At 44.0% G+C, this 21,890-nt stretch overlaps 1 protein-coding gene across 1 annotated transcript; it reads right to left on the reverse strand.

The window, feature by feature from the left end:
- Positions 1 to 87: 87 nt before the first annotated feature.
- Positions 88 to 21,649, reverse strand: lamb1a (laminin, beta 1a). Its single transcript, XM_042110115.1, has 33 exons — positions 21,505 to 21,649; positions 20,772 to 20,944; positions 19,582 to 19,720; positions 17,939 to 18,012; positions 17,364 to 17,552; positions 16,971 to 17,034; positions 16,662 to 16,861; positions 15,697 to 15,817; positions 15,341 to 15,529; positions 14,637 to 14,813; positions 14,410 to 14,522; positions 14,072 to 14,151; positions 13,826 to 13,961; positions 13,510 to 13,668; positions 13,290 to 13,417; positions 12,767 to 12,887; positions 12,447 to 12,648; positions 10,136 to 10,279; positions 9,789 to 10,020; positions 9,387 to 9,550; positions 9,010 to 9,234; positions 8,578 to 8,795; positions 8,259 to 8,355; positions 4,889 to 5,258; positions 4,593 to 4,777; positions 4,059 to 4,300; positions 3,689 to 3,895; positions 3,296 to 3,440; positions 2,640 to 2,847; positions 2,033 to 2,174; positions 1,467 to 1,643; positions 1,084 to 1,243; positions 88 to 940 (listed from the first exon to the last, which is right to left on the reverse strand). Exons 1-33 carry the CDS (start codon positions 21,569 to 21,571, stop codon positions 801 to 803), a joined length of 5,388 nt encoding a protein of 1,795 aa, XP_041966049.1. The 5' UTR covers positions 21,572 to 21,649; the 3' UTR covers positions 88 to 800.
- Positions 21,650 to 21,890: the final 241 nt, after the last annotated feature.

Here is a 21,890-nt window from a genome sequence, read left to right on the forward strand (position 1 = left end):
TCTGATATCACCTCAAATCTTTCTAACAACAGACATGTCATCTGCAAAAGAGTGTGACATCAACATAGAAATGTATGACACAATAAACAATGTTCCAATTTTGCTTTAACAATGTGTTGAATTGACAGTCAGCACTGTTCAAATGTAACAAAGCATGGAAATGGCCAGACCATTCGCCAGATCCCTCTGATCAAACGACGTCAATGTAATGCTGTCAGTTAAAAAGAAATACAACACACTCCAGTGTAGTCAACACTGCCTGAACACTGGTGAAGGTGCTGTACCAGACTGGGTCAAACCTGAGGGAGAGCCCAGAATCACCAGGAAACTGCCTCACGTGGTTACTAGCTAGAAGTAATCCTTTCAAATCTTATCAGAATAAATGCTGATGAGCCTGAAAACTATAGTTTATATAACTACAGACTAACTAAGTATAGTCATTGAAAAACAATTTGTATGTGTGGAGATTTTTTCCAGTTTACAATTGCTAAAACACATTGGTTCACACAACTTTGAGTTTAAAAAGACCAATTCTGACAGGAATTTATAAATTAAACATTTAATTTAGACAGAGTCAATATCACTCTCAGTATTTAAAGTGAAATGTAACGACTTTGGGCCATTGAGAGTTTGTTTCAATATGTTTTGCTTCTTTTAACTTTTAGCTTTTACTCATTCAGATATTTTTTTATACCATCAGCTTGAATACATGGCATTTTCCTATAGTTTCTATTTTATCGAATGGCATTCCAGATTAGTGTTGTAAACGGCCTGTTAATTAGTGACTGTTCCTCCTGGTGTTAAAACAGACAGGTGCTGTAAAGAGTGACTTTATGGCTGATCTCCTTGAGCAGTTCTCGCACAGCCTTCTCCATGTCCACCAGCTGATTGGCCTTATCCTCCAACGTCTTCTGGTTGTCATCATAAGACTTCTCCAAGTCTAGTGATAAAGAGACACATCAGGCCATTGATCAATTTTGATAGTGCCATGAATGTATATCTGGAGACCATCATAACTATAAGACATTCGCTTTATATTTTTGCGTTATATTTTATTCGTTCAGAGGAGTCTCTTTGACAAACCTTTGAGGAGCTGCAGCTTGTCACTAGCTTGCAGCAGCAGGTCTTTGGCTTCCTGCTGTAGCATTTCCGCCCTCTTCTTGGCGTCGGTGATGCCGCTTGCTTTCTCTGTAATCAGTCCCTCCACTGTGTTGTATTTACTCTTTATGTCACCGTCCAGATCCTGAACAAATACATTACAAATAATAAGAAGCAAGTATGCAGGATGCTGTTTTGAACATATTCCCAAGATTGTGTACTTCAGTGTATCTTCAGCAAGGAGAAAGCTCTATTCTGTTTAGCCATATTTTACTGCTACCAGAATGGTCATTAACATATTTAAACTTAATTTATTCAGTTTCATACAAATAAGCACAGAAAATAAAGTCTGGAGCAACCGTTCTAACCTTTTTAACCTGTTCAGCTACTTTGTTGATATTCTTCATGTCTTGCTCTGTCTTCTCAGCAGTGCTGGTGGTGTTCTGGGCTTTCTCCTTGAGCAAAGCCACGTCTTTCTCCAGACGTTGTAGCCTCTGTGTTGCGTTATTTAGCCTGAACTCAGAATCTGCTGTTTCAGATTCCACCTGGCACAGAAAACAGACCACAATACATTAACATTTCAAACAACCACTAAATACTACCTATGTACGTTATTAAAGCAACAATATGGAGAAGTGTACTGTTTTTAATGTATGTAGTTTGGTAGGTAGCTATTTTCTTTATACTGTTAGTTTCAAATGTTTAAATACTCAAATGTTTAAATACTTTCAACTGCAACATTGATTTGACTTATTTCCATTTCATTGAAATTTATTATAAATTGTTACCCAGACTTCACCTAAAGTATCACTCCTCAAAGACAACCCTATTTCTATCCCATAAATGTGTGACAGTTAATGTTCTGTTTGGCGTATCTTATTTCTATCTTTGAAAGTTGCGCTTCCTTGCCCAGGCCCTCTGTGTGTTTACTCACAGAGATGAGGAGGTCCTGTGTTCCTTTGATGTCCGTGGTGGCCTGCTTGATGGCCTCAGCTGCTGTGTTCTGAGCCTTCTCGGCCTGCTCCAGGGCCTCCTTCACCATCACGGCTGTGCCACGGATATCCGTGGCTTCTTTGCTGTGAATTTAAGGACTACTGTAACTAATTTGTGCCATCAAACTGATTACTTAGCTACAACTAAGAAACAAGATATATTTCCTGTAGCAAATTATGTGTTTGCCTGGCAGCAACAATTAAGTTTTGATTTGCTTTTTAAGCTCACACACATTGGCTGAAAATAAGGGTATGGCATTGGATAACTACTGTATTGCAATGAGGGTTGATATAAAAGTGTAAAGCTACACGCCCAACATCTGGGAGACATCTGGCTTTATTATAAAGGCCCCTCCACCCTACTACGGTAACACTATGCTATGTGCTATGTTATCCCATACCATAGCCTCTAGATGGCAGCAGTTTGCTGCGTAGAAGTTGCTCCCTAATTGTGTCTGAATGGCCAGAGCTACCAGAGGAAGCAGTGAAATCTAAGGGCCTCTCTGACTCTTCCATCCCAACACCTCATCTCACATCTGTTTGACTGACCTGGCCTTGCGGGCTTGTTCCAGCAGGCTCTCTGCTTGTTGGATGTCGGCAGCACTCTGGTTGAGGATGTCCTCCACGCTGGACAGGCTTCCTACGCGCTCGCGGATTTCATCGGTCAGGTTCTGCAGCTGGGCCGGTGTGGTGGGCATCTGCATCTCCAGAACCTCATTAGCCACGGCCTCGATACTCTCCAAGTCCGCACCATCCTCTGTGTCCGCACAGGAAACAGTCATAACCAGGGTGACCAAACAGAGCAGGGAGCCTCCTTACAGTTCCCAAAACTGCACTACATCTCACTACAGCCCACAGCTGCATGATACTTCAACTGGTGTTAATAACCACAACATTACATTGGATATTACAGCCTAAAGCTACTATGCCATATATGGTCATCGGTCCCACGCCAACATTCCAAACATAAGCCCTTTCCCCCAACAGTCCCTCCAAGGTTGTTTCCTGAGGGCCACTTAAGCAGTGTGAGAGCAGTCCAGCAGACATAGACCAGACACCAACACAGTGCCATCCTCAACACAACCCTGAGCTGAGCCACACTCCCCCAGAGGAGGGGCCAGCTCTGATAAAGCACAGAGACGAGGAGAGGAAAGGAGAGGAGAGTAGAAGAAAGGAGAGGGAGAGGAGAGGGAGAGCCAACGTACGGGTGAGGAAGTCTCGGATCTGCTTGATGAGTTCACGAAGCTCCTCGTTGCTCTGGTCCACACGCCGCTTGGTCTCGTTGGTCTTCAAGAGGACGCCCTGAGCACTCAGTTTGGCATTGTCTGCCTTGACCTTCGCCTCTGAAACCTGCACATACAAGTATGATGGCATAAGAAGGGTTTTTAAAATATTACATCATGCTAACATTTTATTTGTGATTTTAAAGGAAAAGTAAGTGGAGCTATTACATTCTACTGAGATTGTGTATTTCATGGCTTCATAGGGAGTTAGTTCTTACCACAAACAAGTAAACTCTAGTTTGGGATTAAACAACACGACCGAAAACTGCTCAATTAGTAGCTTACCAGCTGAAAACTGCTCAATTAGTAGCTTACCAGTTTGGAGAGCTTCTCCACCTCCTCCATAGCACTGCCAATCTCTTTCTCAAAGTCCTTGGCTTTGTGCCAGGCGCTGGACGCCAGGGTGGCCAGGCCATCGCAGCCCTCCCCGCCACACTTCCTGTTCCCGTTGGCATCCAGACAGCTGAGACCCCCGCATGGGGAGTCTGCACAGGTCTCTGAGTCGGCACGGCTACCGCACGTCTGCCAGACAACAATCAACACACACCAATGAATTCTATTCATGTTAAGACTCAGAAAACATGATAAATCAAATGAGAAAAGCAGCATCTAAACACACTGTCTGTGACTCAGTCACCCTGTTGTCATACACATAGTGATAGAAAGTGAGCACGTTCTGTCATACCTTTTCGCTAAGCTCTACTAGACTGAGGGTCTCTAGCTGTCCAGCTAGATCGTCCAGCCTCTTGGCATGTTCCTCCTGCCTGTTTAGAAACTCATCTCCCGTCTCATTCATCCTCTGCTCCACCGTTTGGCGCAGAGCAGCTGACTGCTCCACAGCGCTGTCTGGATCACTGCTAGAGGCATTGGCTCGAGCCTCCGCTGACAGAGACTGCTTAAAGTATTTGGTGATGCTATCTGTGGCTCCTACAAAACACAATTTAGAGTTAATCCTCCCCGATCTCTAAAAATGAAAGTTAATTTAATTTGATTAAGTTCTGTCTATATAACTGACAGGTTAGACAAGTCAGTGAGTAGTTACATGAGACACGTTGTAATGCTACTGTAATGTTTACTGTTATTCTATGTTTTAAGATGCTTTGGATAGAATTGTCTGCAAAGCAAACATAAACATGACTATAAACATTAACATAATATAGCATGTTTATCATTTGTTTACAGCCTACTGTATATAGCTGAAAATGACTGGTGTACTTACCACGCACATCAGAGTTCTTTACAAACTCCACCTGTTCCAGAAGCTCTTTGGCGGTACGCTCCAGTTTTTGGGCATCCTCTTTGAGGGCCTCCAGCTTCGTGTCTGTGACATTGTTCTCCAGGGAAACCTTGTCCAGAGCCTCCTCAGTTAGGTTCAACTTGTTGGTCATTTCTGACACCAGATCCCTGTTTATAAAGTTTATTAAAAATAAGTGTCAGAAATGGGTTGATTTATCTTTTAAGCATTTCACCGAGTGCTCTGTAAGGAGGTTTCTGGGATGAATCAGTTGGGCTTACGTGGCTTGCTCCAAAAGGGCCTGCATTTCAGTGAGGGGCTGCGTGGCTGGGTTCTGTGCCAGGATGTTGCGGATGGAGCTGGCGCTCTTCTCCACGTTGTCTATGGTCTGCTGGTAAGGCCCTGTGATGCCACTGGCCTTGATGGCGTTGACCTTCTGCACTAGCCGGTGGGTCTGATTGGTGAGCTCGCCCACTATCACATCCCACTCGGCAAAGCACTGGTGGCAGCGCTCACAGTTGGGAAATTCGCCCGAGAATCCCCGAGCACAGGTATCACACCTGGGACCCGACACACCCTCCACACACACACAGTGACCCGTGGCCTTGTTGCACTGGGGCTCGGCAGTGCCCCTGCGGTCGCAGTCGCAAGCTGAAATACACACACACACACACACACACACACACACACACACACACACACACACACACACTTCTCAGGTCATTACATGCATCACTACATACATACATTACATGCATCACTTGTTACACAATTAACACACAGGATTCCCTCCACTAAAGTAAAAGTAACCTATGCTTTGGTCAGGGTTTAGTTCCTACGTGGTTGTTGGCTGTAAAAACCTGAGGTCAGACACAGTAACCACAGAACTCTGCCGTGAGAGTGGTCAAGAGAGTGACCAAGGGGGAGGAGAAAGGGCCAGGAATGTTTGCCCACTTCAAAGCCTTTAGGGCCTCTTACACTGATGGAGAACAAAAGGGGCCTGATTTGCCCCACTTGGTGCTGCCAGACCCACAACAAACAATACTCGCGCTGGTGATGACCGACAAATGCCACAGTAAGTGTTTACAGACACTGACACACACACACGCACACACACACACACACACACACACACACACACACACACACACAAAAGCTTCAAGCGCACCTCAGGGCATTCCAAATGCACAATGGGGTCTGGAAGTGGGGGCTTAGAACAGGGTTAATCCTTGTTTTATGCAGGCAGGGACCCCCGGCACCGATGAGGTTTGGTCTAGCTGGAGGTATGCTATGAATGTGACCTTTTGTCTCTGTATTGTGGGCTTGTAGTAGTGAAACAAATGGAGTTTCTCGCCATGACCAAACAGACACACACACACACACACACACACACACACACACACACACACACACAAACACACACACACACACACACACTCACACCTTCCCCCCTGCACTCTTCTCCGAGATAAAAGCAATGCCTTGTTTACACAGACTGAGCTGCAAACACACACCATGAAGTAGGGCCAGGTGTGGTGTTATAAATGTATGTCTAGCCACCACGTTCACACAGCACACAATTAAGTCTCATTCAATATAAGCAAGCAAGGATCGACATAAACCACTCAACAATTTAGAATCTTGAAAAGATATTGTGAAGTTGAAAACATGTTAATTTCTCAATCAATAAAGTAAATCTACTCAATCTATCTCTACCTAACAAGCAGCCAATAACTACAAAAGTCTACACATTACCAGTATAGGCAATCAGATGGTCTTTGTTCTTGACCATTTAGTATAACTTTACATGTTAATTATGCCAAATTAACACATGTTCCATTGATGAATTCAAACAATTTTGACATAATCCTAATCTATCCCTGGGATTTGAAACATGATAGTTCCTTTCAGACAAGGCTCTCACCCTTACGATATGCCTTCTCCACAGAGCATGTGTTCTCCATCATTCACAACAACACCACTATTGCAACAAGAGAAGCAGGCTTTTTTTCCTCAGTAAAAGATCACCATCTGGCTGACATTCCAACATGAGTTTGCTGCAGAGGGTAGGCATACTTTACAGCACCCACCACTTAATGGCGGATGCAAAGCCATCTTTCCATGTCTTCTGTTAAGGCATGGGTGCATGTGGTTGAGACTTGCCCTAATTAAAGTTACGTAATTACTTTTTATCAATTATATTTGAGTTATTTAATAAAAAAATATTTTAAAATGTTAAACATGTAAGAGCCTGGGATAGGAACAAAAGTTCCTGTGCTTTTCTTCCAAGTGCTTTTCTGACAATAAGGGGAAACTGATTTCAGCTGTTTAAATACAGCAAACTGTGGCTGTGTAACACAGGGCTTTTTGCGGGGGAGGCAATCTGATCTGGGAGAAACACAGGGCATTTCCTGCTTGCAGGCTATCCAAACAGGCAGAGCCCCTGTGAGCTCACTCTCCCCATCACCGCTGCCTGCTGAGAGACACTCGCCATGAGCCCGCCAGACTGACCGAGGAGACTTTTAGGGTGAGACAGCATCCAAAAAAAAAAAAAAAACTCAAATGTGGGACTACAGGATGTTAGGACTGCATTCATTTCCCAATAGACAGTCACTTCAGAGAGCATGTGAAATATGTCCCTGTTACTCCACCCTTGAATAACTGGGTTTTCCTCTTTCCAGATGTTTGAATCAGAGTTGAAGAGGTCTATAAAGCTCGGCCAAAGTATAAGAAAAGTTTAGTTTGAAATAACACTGAAACATTGATTGCTTAATTACCTCCAACTAAGTACTTGCTGTAGTGTGTTAAGTAAAATGCATACGTCATCACCACTTATTATAGAGGTGATGAGAGCATTTAACAACTGACACTGGCCATCGCAAAGACTGAGTTCATTGTTGTTAAGGTCTTATAGACCCAAAGTAGTCAGTGTCTCACTTTTCATGGCAGAACCTTCCACACAAGTAACCCGTTCAGAGTCAGCATGCTCTTCAGCCATGACAGTCTGTTCAAAGAACTCAGCGCTTTAGCACTGGACAAAAGGCTCCTTTCTATTGCAGGGTCCTGCATCGCCATCCCAGCCTCCTCACAGAGTGTCCGAACAAAGGTGTATTGTAGCGCGCACAGGATATTGAGAGGCTTAGACAGATCCCCTACATGCTCTCAGAGCGAATGCCGTCAGTGGAGGGAGGAGTACCTCCAGCCCCTAATCTGGAGCCCACTGACAGATGGGCCATCCCAGAGCAGAGATCTACAGCTGGCTCTCCGCAGGAGGGTGATGAGGGGGACTTCCAGTGGTGTGACATCTTTACAACCCCTCACATGCCCAGCAAAGTATGCAAGCATGCAGAGGATTTAGCATTGGAATGTTTTAGATATGACTGTATGGAACATTTTAAGTGACTATTTTTTAAGGGACATGGACTGCAATGTTTAGTTGATATAATAGCTGAAACATGACAAAACAGCTGAAACAGTTTTAGACTACTTAATTTGTGTAGGTTTACACAGCTCAACATAATTCTTTTCAGTAAAAATTCTCTATTACCATCTTATGATAAGTGATATCATACAAGTCTACATGTTTGCATCATAATTCATCTGTAATCAGTAGAACTATTAAGCAATGTGCAGCAAAGACCCTGAACTCACCGTGACACTTCACCTCTGGATTCCCCCAGAATAACTCTCTGCACTCATGACATGTCCTCCCCCCAAAGCCAGGCATGCAGGAACACTGGCCTGAGATCTGTACAGGGCACAAAGACAGGGCTCAGTGTCTGCATGAACAACTCACAAGTATAGTCACTCAAAACAGGACATCCATATTCCAGCCACACTGAAAATAAACATACAATTTAACCATAAAAACCGACCACACACAACACTGCCTAGTTACACATTATACGACATCACAGCTTTGTAATTCTCCCACAGCACACACACAAGGCCAGCTTCCCCCCATATCTACCTCATTACAGGAGGTCCCGTACGAGTGCTCTGGGCTGCAGTTGCAGTCCTCACAGCCTCTGCCGCTGCCCATGTTCCAGGTGTCGGGGGCACACAGGTCACAGTGCTGTCCCACCACATTGGGGAGACACTGGCACTGGCCACTGGAGAGGTCACAGTGACAATCTCCCAGAGAGGGGCAGGAGTCCTGGGCAGTGCCTTGGTGGTTGCAGATGCATTCTGATAAAAGGACGTTAGAACACCCATTAGGAGACCAGGAGGAGGGATAAAGCAGGCCGCTTAATGCTGTTTGACAGCAAAAAACATTTGACATATATTTCTTTAACATTCATAAAAATGGGTCCATAAATGCACAATGATTGCCTGTTGATGTATCACAATAATGAACCATAGGAGAATGTTGGGCATGTAAGCATGTCATGGTGGGACTTACTTCTGCAGCTTTGGGTGAGGGCATTGCCATAGTAGCCCAGCTTACAGCGGCTGCAGTCTTGGCCCTCTGTGTGGTACAGGCATTTGAGGCAAGCCCCTGTGCTGGCGTCACAGGCGCCCGGATCCATCATGTCGATGTTGCTGTTGCACTGGCATGGGAGACACTGACCTCCTGCCTGGTGAGGGTTACCATAGTAACCTGGGGCACACTCATCACACCTGGCGCCTGAAAGACAGGAAGAGATGATTGAGGCAGGGAGAGAGAAAGGAAGAAGCTCCGCTATAAAACGCAAACAAGCCCCTGCAAGTGTCTCACTATAATTGGCTGTGTGTTGGCAGTGATGACAGAGGGCTCGTAACTGGGTGGGTGTTTCCTACCTTGATATCCAGGGCTGCAGACACAGAACACCTGGAAGGAGTCCGGGCTCTTGTAGCATCCCCCAGCAAACTGCCGATTACTTCCTGGACCATCAGGGCACATGCATGGGCGGCAGTGGTCTCCAGATCCAAGAACTGGATCACCATAGTAGCCACTGAGACACCTGTGGATGAGGACCAAGTTGTAGGAATTTCAGGTACCGAATTTCAGAAAAAAAAATGGGCAAAAGAATGTATGATCTGTGAGCTACATGGCCACGACTCTCGGAATATGAATGACTCATAATGTACTCCTAATTGCGTGGGTGGAGCACCGTGGCTTGCAGGCTTTTCTTGTGAGAGTCACATCCAACTGCACAATACACATTAGAGAACAACACTGGGGTAGAGTTTGCAACAGACCTCTCACAGTTGTGCCCGGTGGTGTGTTCCCTGCAGGCCAGGCACTCTCCTGAGTGGACGTCGCACTGGTCAGCGTGGCCGTTGCAGGTGCAGGGCCGACAGTTGGGGAAGCCCCAGTGGCCAGGCAGGCAGCGGTCACACTGTCGGCCGTAAGCACCGGGAACACACTCACACTGACCAGTGGCCTCATGGCAGAAAGCATGGAGGGAGCCCTGAGGGTTACACTCGCACGCTGAGGAGTGGAGAGGGGGGTGGGGGGGTTAGAACAGTCAAAAACAGGTTCACAAAAACAAAAATGAAGTGGCCACATTTGTGTAGCTTGCTTGTTTTTTGCCTCATTAACTCACGTCTGCAGCCAGATGGTCCGAAGAGAAATGTGGCTGGGGCACAGCTGTCACAGTTCCTGCCCATCACATTGGTACGACACTGACATTGTCCACCATTTGGGTCACACACTGTGCTGAGGGACCCCATAGGATCACACTGACAGGCTGGAAAAACAGGAAAACAAAGCAAAGTTACACAATTACCATGACAAATCAATAACGCTCTGTCCCTGTGTATATGAGTTCCACATTCCACAGTTTGGTTTATTTAACTACCTTATGTGTATCTGAAAAGGATTTGGGGAAGCTTGTCTATATAAACATTAATTAAAAGTACAGGTGTGCTGACTTGGAAAGTCAGACATGAAAGCTAGAAAAAACAGCTGAGAGTGGCGAGGACCCTGATGACCTCCCACCCGGGACACAGCCACCCCCTATTAGTCCTTTAGACCTCTCCACACTCTTCCTGAGACACCCAGAGCAGATACAGGGTTTACATACTTTAAATAGTTTTGACGTCCTAATAAAACATCTGTGCATACTTTAGTCAAAATACCAAAAGGAAGAAGCACCACAACACTGTTTACAACTATCTAGGACTGCAACGATTAATCGATTAGTTGTTGACTATTAAATTAATCCCCAACTATTTTCATAATCGATTACTCGGTTTTTGTGTCTTTTTATATACAATATACAAATTCTCTGATTGTAGCTTCTTAAACTTCAATATTTTCAGCTTTACCTACTCCTCTATGACAGTGAACTAAATATCTTTGGTGTGTGGGGAAAAAAAGAAGGCATTTGAAGACTTGAGCTGATCTTGAGTTTTGGGAAACAATGATTGACCCCCCCCCCCCCCCCCCCATTTTCTGGCATTTTGTGGATCAAACAACTAATCCATTAATCGAGAAAATATTCGGCATTAGTCGACCATTAAAAAATAATCGTTGCAGCCCTATAACCATCTGAAGAGCCCTTTTCAGCGCCCTGTTTGTGTGCCTGTACCTTAACAAACACAGGCACGTTCCGAGAATGCAGGATAAAAGCAACCTTTCTGACTTTCGTTTTTCGAAACTTTGTTCAGATAAGTAGAACTGAGGTGGTTTTATTCAACAAGCTGCACAATTCTATTGACTGAATCACATGTTTCCAGACCTATGCAGCCCATAAACAAACAACTGGATTTTGTAATGTCTGTCTTCTTGCATCGGCAGCCATCTCAAATACATGCGTAAAAGCACTGAAAGGTGAAATTCTCATGTTATGGGACCTTTAAGAATTGTGTCAAGTTGTATTAGAGCTTCCCAATTAGCTGAGCATGATGAGAACCCCTACAAAGCCTGTTCTTTCTTTAGGGCAACGTGATGACAGCTGTTGCTATGGCTGACTGCAGTTCAAAGAAAGGCTGAACTCCCAACCGTCTGTGAATCTTAATACTATTTACAACAGTCATATCACATTTCCGCACCCACATCTCACAGGTTTAATAACCTATCCTGCTCATCTGGAGCACATCTTAGTTTTTTTTTCACTGTCCTTGGGCTGAAAATCCTATTCATCAAACAGGAAGAAATGCATACGAAGCAAGAAAGTGCCAGGCGCAAAAGCCAAGTCAGGAACTAGCCAAAGACGCACCTTTTTGCTTTTCACGCAAACACAGAATCAACTAAATATTACAAGTTAAACTACTTAGTAAAAACAACTTAATCAAGTATTTTGTTTTTATGCTTTCAGAATGCTGTCTATCGAGCTATCTGTCACTGGGTTTTTGTTTTGGAGCTGCTTTATGAATTCAGCATATCATTCTAATTATCAGACCTGCCAAAATTGCAGTCTGCATCCTGTGCCTCGAGGGTACATCTACCACAGTCTGACAATAGTGGGGATTTACAGCTGGCTTGAGAAAGTCTCTCATGTGACGGAATGCCTGAGAAGCCGAGCTCTGTAATCAAGCCTGAGGCTTTGGACAGGCTCACACTTGTAACAGGGGCCATGCGGGATCTCTGTGGCTCAGTGATGAAAGAGACATGAGGATACACACAAGACGGAGGAAGGCCTGAGGTCACACACAAACACAACTCTAGAGTATTAAATGACAAGTGTATGATCTAGACGAATGCTTGACTGAGTGTGAGGAAAGGCAAGATTTACAACAAGGGCTAAAGAGACATGTGCATGTGGGCAAATCAAAGCTGCATTGTTTTTTCTGTGTGTGTGTGTGTGTGTGTGTGTGTGTGTGTGTGTGTGTGTGTGTGTGTGTGTGTGTAGGGGGAGGGGGTGCCTGCTTGTGCCTGTGTGTATAGGTGCCTGGGCGTGTGACTGAGATTACCTTTAGCTCCTGAGTGTAGCAGTGCAGACACACTGAAGATATAGTCCTTGCAGATATCCGTCATGGGGGTCTTCACCACCCCCTGGCTGTTCTCTAGACACCTGTAGCGCTGGAAGGTGTCCCAGGCGTTATTGGTCACCACATCTCCTCCCTCTGACCCTGAGAAGATCTCCAGGTTCTTACAGTGCGGCATCAGCACAATCTAACCACAGAAAGAGAATGTGTGTTAGTGCTTGCATCTGTGATGAATCATGGACAGAATATTATTTCTCAACTAATAAAATATGCAGAGATATGCAAAGATTGAAGATGAAACTCACTGAGTCTATGAGGGTGTACGGGGATTGGATGTCACTGAGTGTGGAGTAGAGAGGCAGACTAAGCCGGATGGTGTAATTCAGGCCAGTTTCAAAGCACACAGGCCTGGGGAGCGCCACATACCTACCCAAATCATAAGACCACATTAACTCATAGTACATTTAACAATAACATAACATTTAACATTTAACGTAGTACATTCCTACGTCCTGTTTAATAAAGTAGATGTGTAGATCGAGCTGTGAAGACAAACATAGATGGAGTAGAACCACAGACTCACTCTTACAGACTCTTTACTTGGCAGACTCATCAAAAGCTGAAGCATAAGTCTGATCTACTAGACTCGGGTCCTACACGGGTATACGGTCCACTTAAAAAGCACCTCTGGAGTAGGACCACGAGAACACCCAAGAAGATTCTTTTTCTTTGTCTTTCTCTCTCTCTCTCACACACACACACACACACACACACACACACACACACACACACACAGTCAATCAAAGAGAGAGAACAATAGAGGCCCACCTGGAGCCGGGGTGAAGAGAGAGCCGCTGGTTGTCGTCCTCGGGCATTGTGTTTGCACATCTGCTGTCTGCTGTGATCACCCTGGGCCTAATGACAGTCATCAACACCTCTTCCCACTGCTCTGGCAACTACACACAGGGACACGGACACAGCACATAAGAGGGGAGCTCAGACTACTTTGGACACTCTTTTTTCTGATGGAGTCCGGAAGTGAGATTACCTGAGGCTCATAGCGAATAAGGATGTCATACTCCATGGAGTGGGGAAGGTTGTCAATGTTAAACTCTAGGTATGCCCCCTCCGGCACGTTAACAAACCCAATGCCAGTCCAGGTGGGAGTGCGGTCGACAGGGTAAGGCCTCTGCACCACTGTCACGCCCTAAAGAGAAAAGTATCAGTTCAGTACATTTATATTTATATATATTTATGCATTTAGCTGATGCTTTTATCCAAAGTGGCCTAAAATTGTAAAAAAAAAAAAACTAAAACTTTAAAATTGCAGATCAACTGATATTAAAAGATGATGTTATACTTACAGGCCCAAATTTGGCATCCTCTGCTTCGTAAGTATAATGGTCCAGTCCGATGAAGTAAAATCCTGACTCCACCTGGTCGCAGCGCCGGCCAAACATGTGCTCCCGACATTGACACTGTCCCGTCTCTGCAGAACAGCTAGGGGGGGGCAAAATGCTTAATTTGCATTAAGACAAACAGCTAGGACTCTTACGGCTAGATGGGCATTCAGTGTGAGAACTTAAACAAATAACTGATAGAGTACTCACTCATTGTTGAGCGCCCCGCCGAGGTCACAGTCACATGGGCGACAGCCATCCATGTCATTGCTCAACCCCCAGTGCTGAGGCTGTAAAACAAACAGCTTCTCAGTACACATCGTAAAAAGGCTAGACCACCCACAAAACACTCTCAGTCAAAGAGCTTTAGGGCAATACGAAAGTCTGTCCCTATCACTCTGAGGTGATAGGGACAGGTATATAGAAAGTAGAAATTGCACAAACATTTTCTAAAAACCTTTCAAGTCAAATGATTTGTGTAATCATTGAGGATGTATCTATTTCTATTTGCTCTCCCATACATTTGCCCATATATCAATGGAACTCACCATACACTGGTCACAATTTCTACCAGTGACCAGACGCTTGCAGTAGCACCTTCCACTGTCTGTTTCACAGGGACTTCCTCCAGGAACTGTCCCGAGAGCATTGCAGGTACACGCTGTGACAAGAGAACACAAAGCAAATCACATCACAAGCTCAAATGACTATTTGTACAGATACAAGTGCGGTATTCCAACTGCCATGTTTAAAAGTATAGGACGAGGATTCTTACGCTTGCAGCCCAGATGGTCATCGCTCAGACCATAGTGACCTTGTTTGCACTGGTCACAGCGCTCTCCCTCCACGTTGGGCTTACAGCGGCACTGGCCAGCAATCAACCCGGTCGAGACGTCAGTCAGAGCATCACAGATCCCTCCATTCAGAGAGCCCACTGGGTCACAGTTACAAGCTGCAGAGAGATATTTACAACAGGAGGAACTTCAGGGGGGTAATACGACTTCCGACACAGAGCGGAGCATAAACAGGATGCAGGATCAGACATTATCGCATGATGGTGTGTTCATGAGGCAGAAAAAGAGGTCAGAAAGAAGTGAGGCATGCGTGCTATCAGATATATGGGACACTGGCTGGAAGTGGGGGCTGAGAGGAGAACACAAAGGGAATCTTTAAATACAAAAGGCAGACAAGACTGAGGAATCCAAACCATGACATGGACTGAAGATCAAACGCTAAAGAGGAAGATGACAGATCAGAATACAGTAGAGAACAAAGGAAGAGGAGAGAACAGAAGCTCTACTTCACAAAACAAGTGCAGTTCATGGTGTGTGTGCTAGTGTGTGTATGTGTGGCATGCTATACACTACATCCAAACTGTGCCCTTCTTATTAGCCCTATTTATGTATCTCAATTATAAAATAGCAATAGGGAAATACAGTTATACAAATACAGTAAACTGTGTCGAAATGATGAACTTACGCTCGCAGATGTTGGGGTCACGTATGTCTCGTTCGTGGTGCTGGTAGAAGAAAGGCTTGCACTGCTCACAGTTGTTGCCCATGGTGTTGTGCCGGCACTCATCACATACTCCTCCACTCACATTGCCCGAGGCCACGAAGACCGCCATGTCAAAGTGGCATGCATCCGAATGGTGATTGCAGTTACACTCTGCAAGGGGAAAAATGGTTAGTTGGTGGGAATCATCACACTGAACCATAATCTTCACTCATTTTCTCTTTTTTTAAAACCACTCTGTAATAATGTAATAATAATCATTGTAATTATATATGTCAAAGGGATTGAAAGAGTAGAATGCTGATGAAGAGGAGTCCTACTTTTGCAAGCATTGGTGTTGCGGCCTTCCGCGGGCCTCCAGGGTAAGTCATGATAAAAATCTTGGCATCTCTCGCAGTTCAGTCCCTTGGTATTGTGATTGCACATACAGTGACCATGAACCTACAGTCATAGAACAGAAACAGGCAAGGGGATTTGAGTACAACCACTTCTGCTCTAGGTCTAGGTCCTCTGAACAGCCCTCCCCTGGGTATGAATTAGGGTTGAGGGGATGTCACTGAGAGAGAACGCAACTACAAACAAACGATGTTGTCTAGCTACAGTTTTCCCTGCACAGTCTGAGAGCCCCCACTCCGGGTGGCTGTGCGAGATGTTTATCCTTAGCTTTGGGCATCTGGTCTGCATTAAATAAATGCTAGCACATAGACTGGAATCTTGCTAAAGAAGCCAGTCTTTCATGGGAAATGTACAAGAAGAAACCAGAGAATTAAGGACTCATGCAACATGCAACTATGAATAGAGGAGGATTTCTAGCCAGCTGCAGAGTGTAAACAGCTCAGTGTAGACTAAACAGGAACTTCATTGCATGGTTTTTTTACAGACATAGACAAAATGGTAAGACGGTATCAACCCTAACACACTCACACAGTCTTCCACACTGATTTTTTTTTTTTTTACTTTGCTTTGGTTTCAGCTGCAATGAAATGAATGAAATGTCAGAAATTAGTCCAGCATTTCTCATCCGGTTTACAAAATTGATTCATGCTGTGATTACCCAATTTAAGCAAGTAATTCCAAAGAAATCGCATTCAGATATACTTGGCATTGCAACATCAATGTTAAAGAAAGACCATTTTGATTGAAGTCTTAACATGAAACTTGAAAATTGACAGCCCTGACTTTTCCTTTTTTACAGTGCACACAAACCTATGTGTGTTCACACACGCTGCCTTTACCATCCCACACCTACACACACAAGTGGATTTAACAGGAATGACAGACTCACCATGCCTTCAGCAACACCGACTCCATCTACCGGGGCACACTCGGACGCATGGCCATAGCAGAAGCAGTTTCCCCTGACCACCATGTCGTACAGAGCGTAGTAGTACTTCTCCTTGATCTCCATGCGTGAGTCCAGCAGATTGTCTCCCAGTGTGTGCAGCCTGACGAATTTCACTCTGAGATTGGTGATCTTCAGCATATCTGAAATGAGTGAATAGTCCTTGTGAGTGTGGCTGTGGGAGGATAGAGGCAGATGCAGATACACTCAACTCTTTCTTTTTGTCCTTCTGCCTTGATGCAGTCTACTTACTTTGGATCCGGGGGCTGTATGGATCATCAATCCTGAACACAGGATCCAGAACTCGGAAGATGACCTACATATATTCAGATTCAATTAAAATACCTTGTGTTTCCTAAACGCCAACCAGTCCACAGAAGTAAGTAACACATTGAGCTAGGCAAGATCAAATTTCATCTAGATTAAGCAATCTTTAACTTCGGTATCGTTAAAGATTGCTTAATCTATTTAGATGAAATTCAATCTTGTTTAGCTCAATGTGTTACTTACTTCTGTGGACTGGTTGGCATTTAGTTTACTTATAAGTTAAGATAAAAATGGTGTAGAGTGTAGATTTTCATCATTCTACTATTAAGAAAACTATCCCAGGAGGAAGTTGGTGTTGGACTGGAGCTCTGTACTAACCTCGCCTTCTGTTGAAGGCTCAATGTCAGAGTAGCGGGAGTCACAGATGACGTCATCGACTTTCTTCATTGGCCCTTGGGAGATGGATGGGAAAGAGGTTTCACAGTCGTAGGCAAAGTAGCGGTATACCTGCCAGGTCCTTCCAAAGTCAGCTGATCGCTCAATCACCATAGCTGCAGAACGGAAAGTCTGGAGACAAAGACAACATTTATGATTCAGTGTTTCCCATATATTGACTTATTTGTGGTGGCCCACCACAATATCAACATTGACCACCACACAATGATTTTGCATGTTGTACTTTAAATTGGATGGAATTCATTCATTGTAGAGATATGTGCACCTTTGCACAGCCTCCCCTTGTCTCTCAACAAACCTACATGCATGTTTAAGGAAAACATTAACAATCCTGTTGTTAATGTTTTGGGAAACACTGTGATTGCACCCTGATCAAATATCAATATTCACCAAGAGCATTTTAACAACTCACAGAAAATGACCATCATAATGACGTCCAAAATGCATTGAAACCATTTTCTTTAATAACAATGTATGGAACAGCAGTTGATATGTACCTTGAAGGTCATGATGAGATGTGTAAAGTGAAACTCAGCTTCCAGATTCAGCTGGATGGTTACATTTTCCACACCTGAAAACAGGGAGAAAGAGAGAGAGAATTCAGTTTAAGTTGGGAAAATAAATCAAAAAGAGATTCAACTGCATTCTTCATCATTAAGCCCCCAATACTACTGAAAATCTAGATTTATACAAATGTACTGCTGTATATGACATCTAGGCTTATTTCCATGAGACTGAAAATATCACTTACATTCTTAATGTCACACACAGTCAGACCTTTGGGGGATTATGCATGTTTCTTATGTTTATTACAATGTCATATTCTTGTGGGTTTAAACCAATTCAACAATTGATTCAGCTAATGATATCGGAACTCCCCCTATTACCGCCGGTCCCGTATTTCCACCGTCTTGCGTGTATGTGTCACTTAATATCCTTTTCTATACAAATCAAGACGGCGGATTCCTAAAGAAACGCAAGCACCCACACCATAGGTGTATCTAAATTAGCTATATACCAAAAATTACATTTTACCATGACTCGAAGAGCTGAACAGTGTTGTAAGGCTGCGTGTACACATCCGCTTGGAGCTCCAATGGAATTTTAATTTCATGACGAGAATTCTCAGTCTAACCGTTCATGTACTGTTGAAACGGCGTAGTAAACAAAATCGGATATTTCAGGCAGTAAATGCTCTCGTTAAGAACCAAAACAGATTTTGTTCAAATCTACACTATGGCTACTGAAAAATGTAAGGTTCATTTATCAAATGTTATTTTAAGTATTGTTATTTTAAATATTGAAAAACATCGTTGTTTTAGAATTTTCGAATGAAAGTGGTGATTAAGTGCAGTAAGCTTGCAAAAGGGACAGTGTCCTGAGTGCAAGTGGTCTTTAGGTGCAATCCTTGGAGCTGCCATGAAGAGAACTGCCCTGTGTTTTACTGGGACCATGCTGGCTGGGTCAAAGCAACAGGCAGTCGCTTCACTTCATCATAAAAACAGCACAGCTTGCTTCAGCTGGATTTACAGATCCCTGATCCACGAGTGACCATTCATTCATTCTTTTGATGAGTAACCACTTCCTTTCTTCTCAGAGGAGATATATGCCCAACCCTCCCACCCCTTCCTGACTCCCTTCCTGTCTGACCACCCCACACTCTTCCCCGTCTCTCACACGCTTCTCTGGTTTCAACCAGAGACTTCATTTTTTTCATTCCATGTTTCAGTTCCAGACTCTTGGACACCCCACAAACCATCTTAATGCTTAACACATTACTCTCAGTCTTCTGGTTTCATGGGCTTTAACAGTAATGCCACAGCACTGGGTCCGATGGAGTCAGGAGTCTGTGATGGTGTCTATGAGCTCTAATAGATAATCATGCAGTTGACTACTCACACACTAAACTGACCAATTCCCACAGCCAGCCTGTTAATCATTCACAGGGGGAAGACGATTACTTTCAAGTTAAATGGTGGGTCTCCACCGTGTCTGGTCAGCAATTACATGTTTGCCTTAAAGCTTTGCACCCTCAGTGATGGCCTGATTACAGGGGACCAGACAAAGGACAGGAGGGAGAGAGTTCGCCTTTATTTCCACCTCCTCCTCCTCATCTCCCATTTTTCCCATGAGAACTCACCATTCTCGGATTGCCACCAGGTTTTCAAGCGGTTGGGGGCAAAAGTTGTCACAACATTCTCAATCCTGTGACTGGTAGTGTGCTTCATTTTCTCACTGTAGGTCTCGGTGGAATCACAAACAAAGCACTTCTTCTCATCCTGGGGGAGGCAAAGGGGGAGGATTAAATGTCAGCGACATTCCAAAGACAGAACATTTCACATTCTAATGACCTACTTGATTCAGGTTACTTGTTTAGCACTATGGTAACTCTGATTTCCTTTACTTCATATGGAGGCCATAATTAAGAACCTTTGAAGTCACATAGCTCAAAACAACTGGCTCACTATGACCCCCCTGCTAGATGAGAGGCAGGGCACAGAAGAGATGTCATTTGCTCTCCAGATGTTCTGCTTGTCAGTGTGTGTGAGTGAGGGGAGGAATGTGTGAGAGGGGACAAGAGGGGAAAAGGAAGGATTTCTCCACTGTACTGGAAATAGCATCTTCAAGCATCATGTTTGGTGTCTACATGGAGAACTAGAACTGTAAAGAAGAGGGAGGTCTAACTTAATCTCAGTCACTGTTTGTTCAAGGTGTTACAACTTGTCTTGCTGATCAAAAGCAGACGATGTCTTAAGAAATGAAATCTTAGATGACAGCCTTAGGTCTGGTTTTCTGCATACTTTGATAATAGGCTCCACCCTTCAGGTCGGTACAAAGACATTTGTTTGGGGTAATTATCTACAAAGACCAATTTAATTCAAACATTCAACAAGCATACAGAGAACTGCTGTTGAAGTCTCTAAATAATCAGAGTAGGACCGCCATCCTACAATTCAGATAATATTTTGGAACACAATAATCCTTCTAGACGCCTAGTTTTCTCTTAGTGTCTTGCAACAATGAATGCTCAACCATAAATGAGATCGAAGATGATTCAGGCAACAGATTTGGGATGATAAAGGGGGCCAAGAGCCCTTGGAGGTGTTCCCACACTGACTTCTGCTTAAATCAGACAGTAGATCAGGAGTAGATTGCAATCACACAGTGATTATTATAGACTAAACTATCAGCTGCTGCAATATTCCTACAGCAAGCACTTTTATGTGGAATCACCTTTAAAGTATGTAGATTAGGAGCAAGTGTGCTCTTTCCAAGATGCATAACCATCTCTGCATAACCACTACAGCATCCAGTCTCACTTTTAGTTACCTGTAGGTGACTGACGATACAGAAAGGTTCAGGCTTGACAACGCCACAAGTAGAGGTGGCTGAGAGCTGGTGAGCTCGCCCAATAAGGAGATCTCCTGTAGCAGGGTAACAGCTCCCCTGTGTGCAGACGTCTCCTAACTCCGGCTCTTCGGCCAGGGCTAGGGCGCCGATAACTGTAGAAGGGAAGAAATAGTCATAGTTATGCCGTTTCCATTTTTATGATTTATGTCATTCTCTTGTGATTTTCTCGTGCAAGGTCTTTGTGGTGTCTTTCATGCAAGAGAGCTAAAATTTTGGACTTTAAAATTCTACATTTGCATGCAGTAGCCTATGGTCAATGAACATTCAGCTCTCTCATGAAATAACAGCACGTTATCTAAAACTACTGCCCCAGCCACCGGTGGGCTTTTTCACCTCAGCACACATCACAAGATTCTGCCGTATAATGTGAATCATGCGAATGTAGGTTAGCCTACCAAGCACAAGCAAAAGTTAAAAGCATGCAGAACTGATCAACTACCATGCACAAATGTTCATTCATCACTGCATCCATACACTTATTTTTCAGTTACTTCAGTTAAAACGTTTCAGACGTTAGTAAGTTTCCGCTATTTCCGCTGTCTGAAAAATTAGTTACTTTCCTGTACAATAAATATAAATGTAACAAGTTTCGCATTGTCAAGATAAATGAAAGGGTAACAGTTAACTATTTACAACAGTGAGAAAAACTTACACAAAAGCGCCGTTATATGAAACATTAAGAAGCAAAACGATGATTTCTCAATTCCGTCGTTTTGCATTTTGGCTGGCCAGTGATGTGTCTTCTAGGTAGCGGCGAGCTCCCTTCTCCGCCACGATTTTCCACTCTGCTCAGCGCTCACTCACCAAGCAGTCAATGAACGAACTTTCCTGCAAGACATCAAGACATGCGCACAATGCGTGGTTTACCCACCCCCTAGAGCGATATTCGAGAAGTCCAGACTATGTTATCAGCCCAGTCAAAGAGTTGACTAGAACTAATCACAAGTTAAACAATAATACCTGAAAGTTGATTATTTTATCATGAAAAGCACCAGTGTGTTCGCATAGAGCTGTCTGTTTATCTTTATTTACAATAGG

This window comes from Alosa sapidissima, chromosome 11, assembly GCF_018492685.1.
Source record: "Alosa sapidissima isolate fAloSap1 chromosome 11, fAloSap1.pri, whole genome shotgun sequence".
Classification (NCBI taxonomy): Eukaryota; Metazoa; Chordata; class Actinopteri; order Clupeiformes; family Clupeidae; genus Alosa; species Alosa sapidissima.

Bases quoted from the DNA above. Each gene is read 5' to 3' on its own strand.
- lamb1a (XM_042110115.1), bottom strand. From the start codon at position 21,571: ATGCAAAACGACGGAATTGAGAAATCATCGTTTTGCTTCTTAATGTTT. The intron at 14,152-14,409 runs GTGAGTTCCATT...TTTGTTTTACAG, and splicing joins GAAATTGTGACCAGTGTATG to CCTCAGCACTGGGGGTTGAG. The intron at 941-1,083 runs GTTTGTCAAAGA...CTTTATCACTAG, and splicing joins CAAGCTGCAGCTCCTCAAAG to ACTTGGAGAAGTCTTATGAT.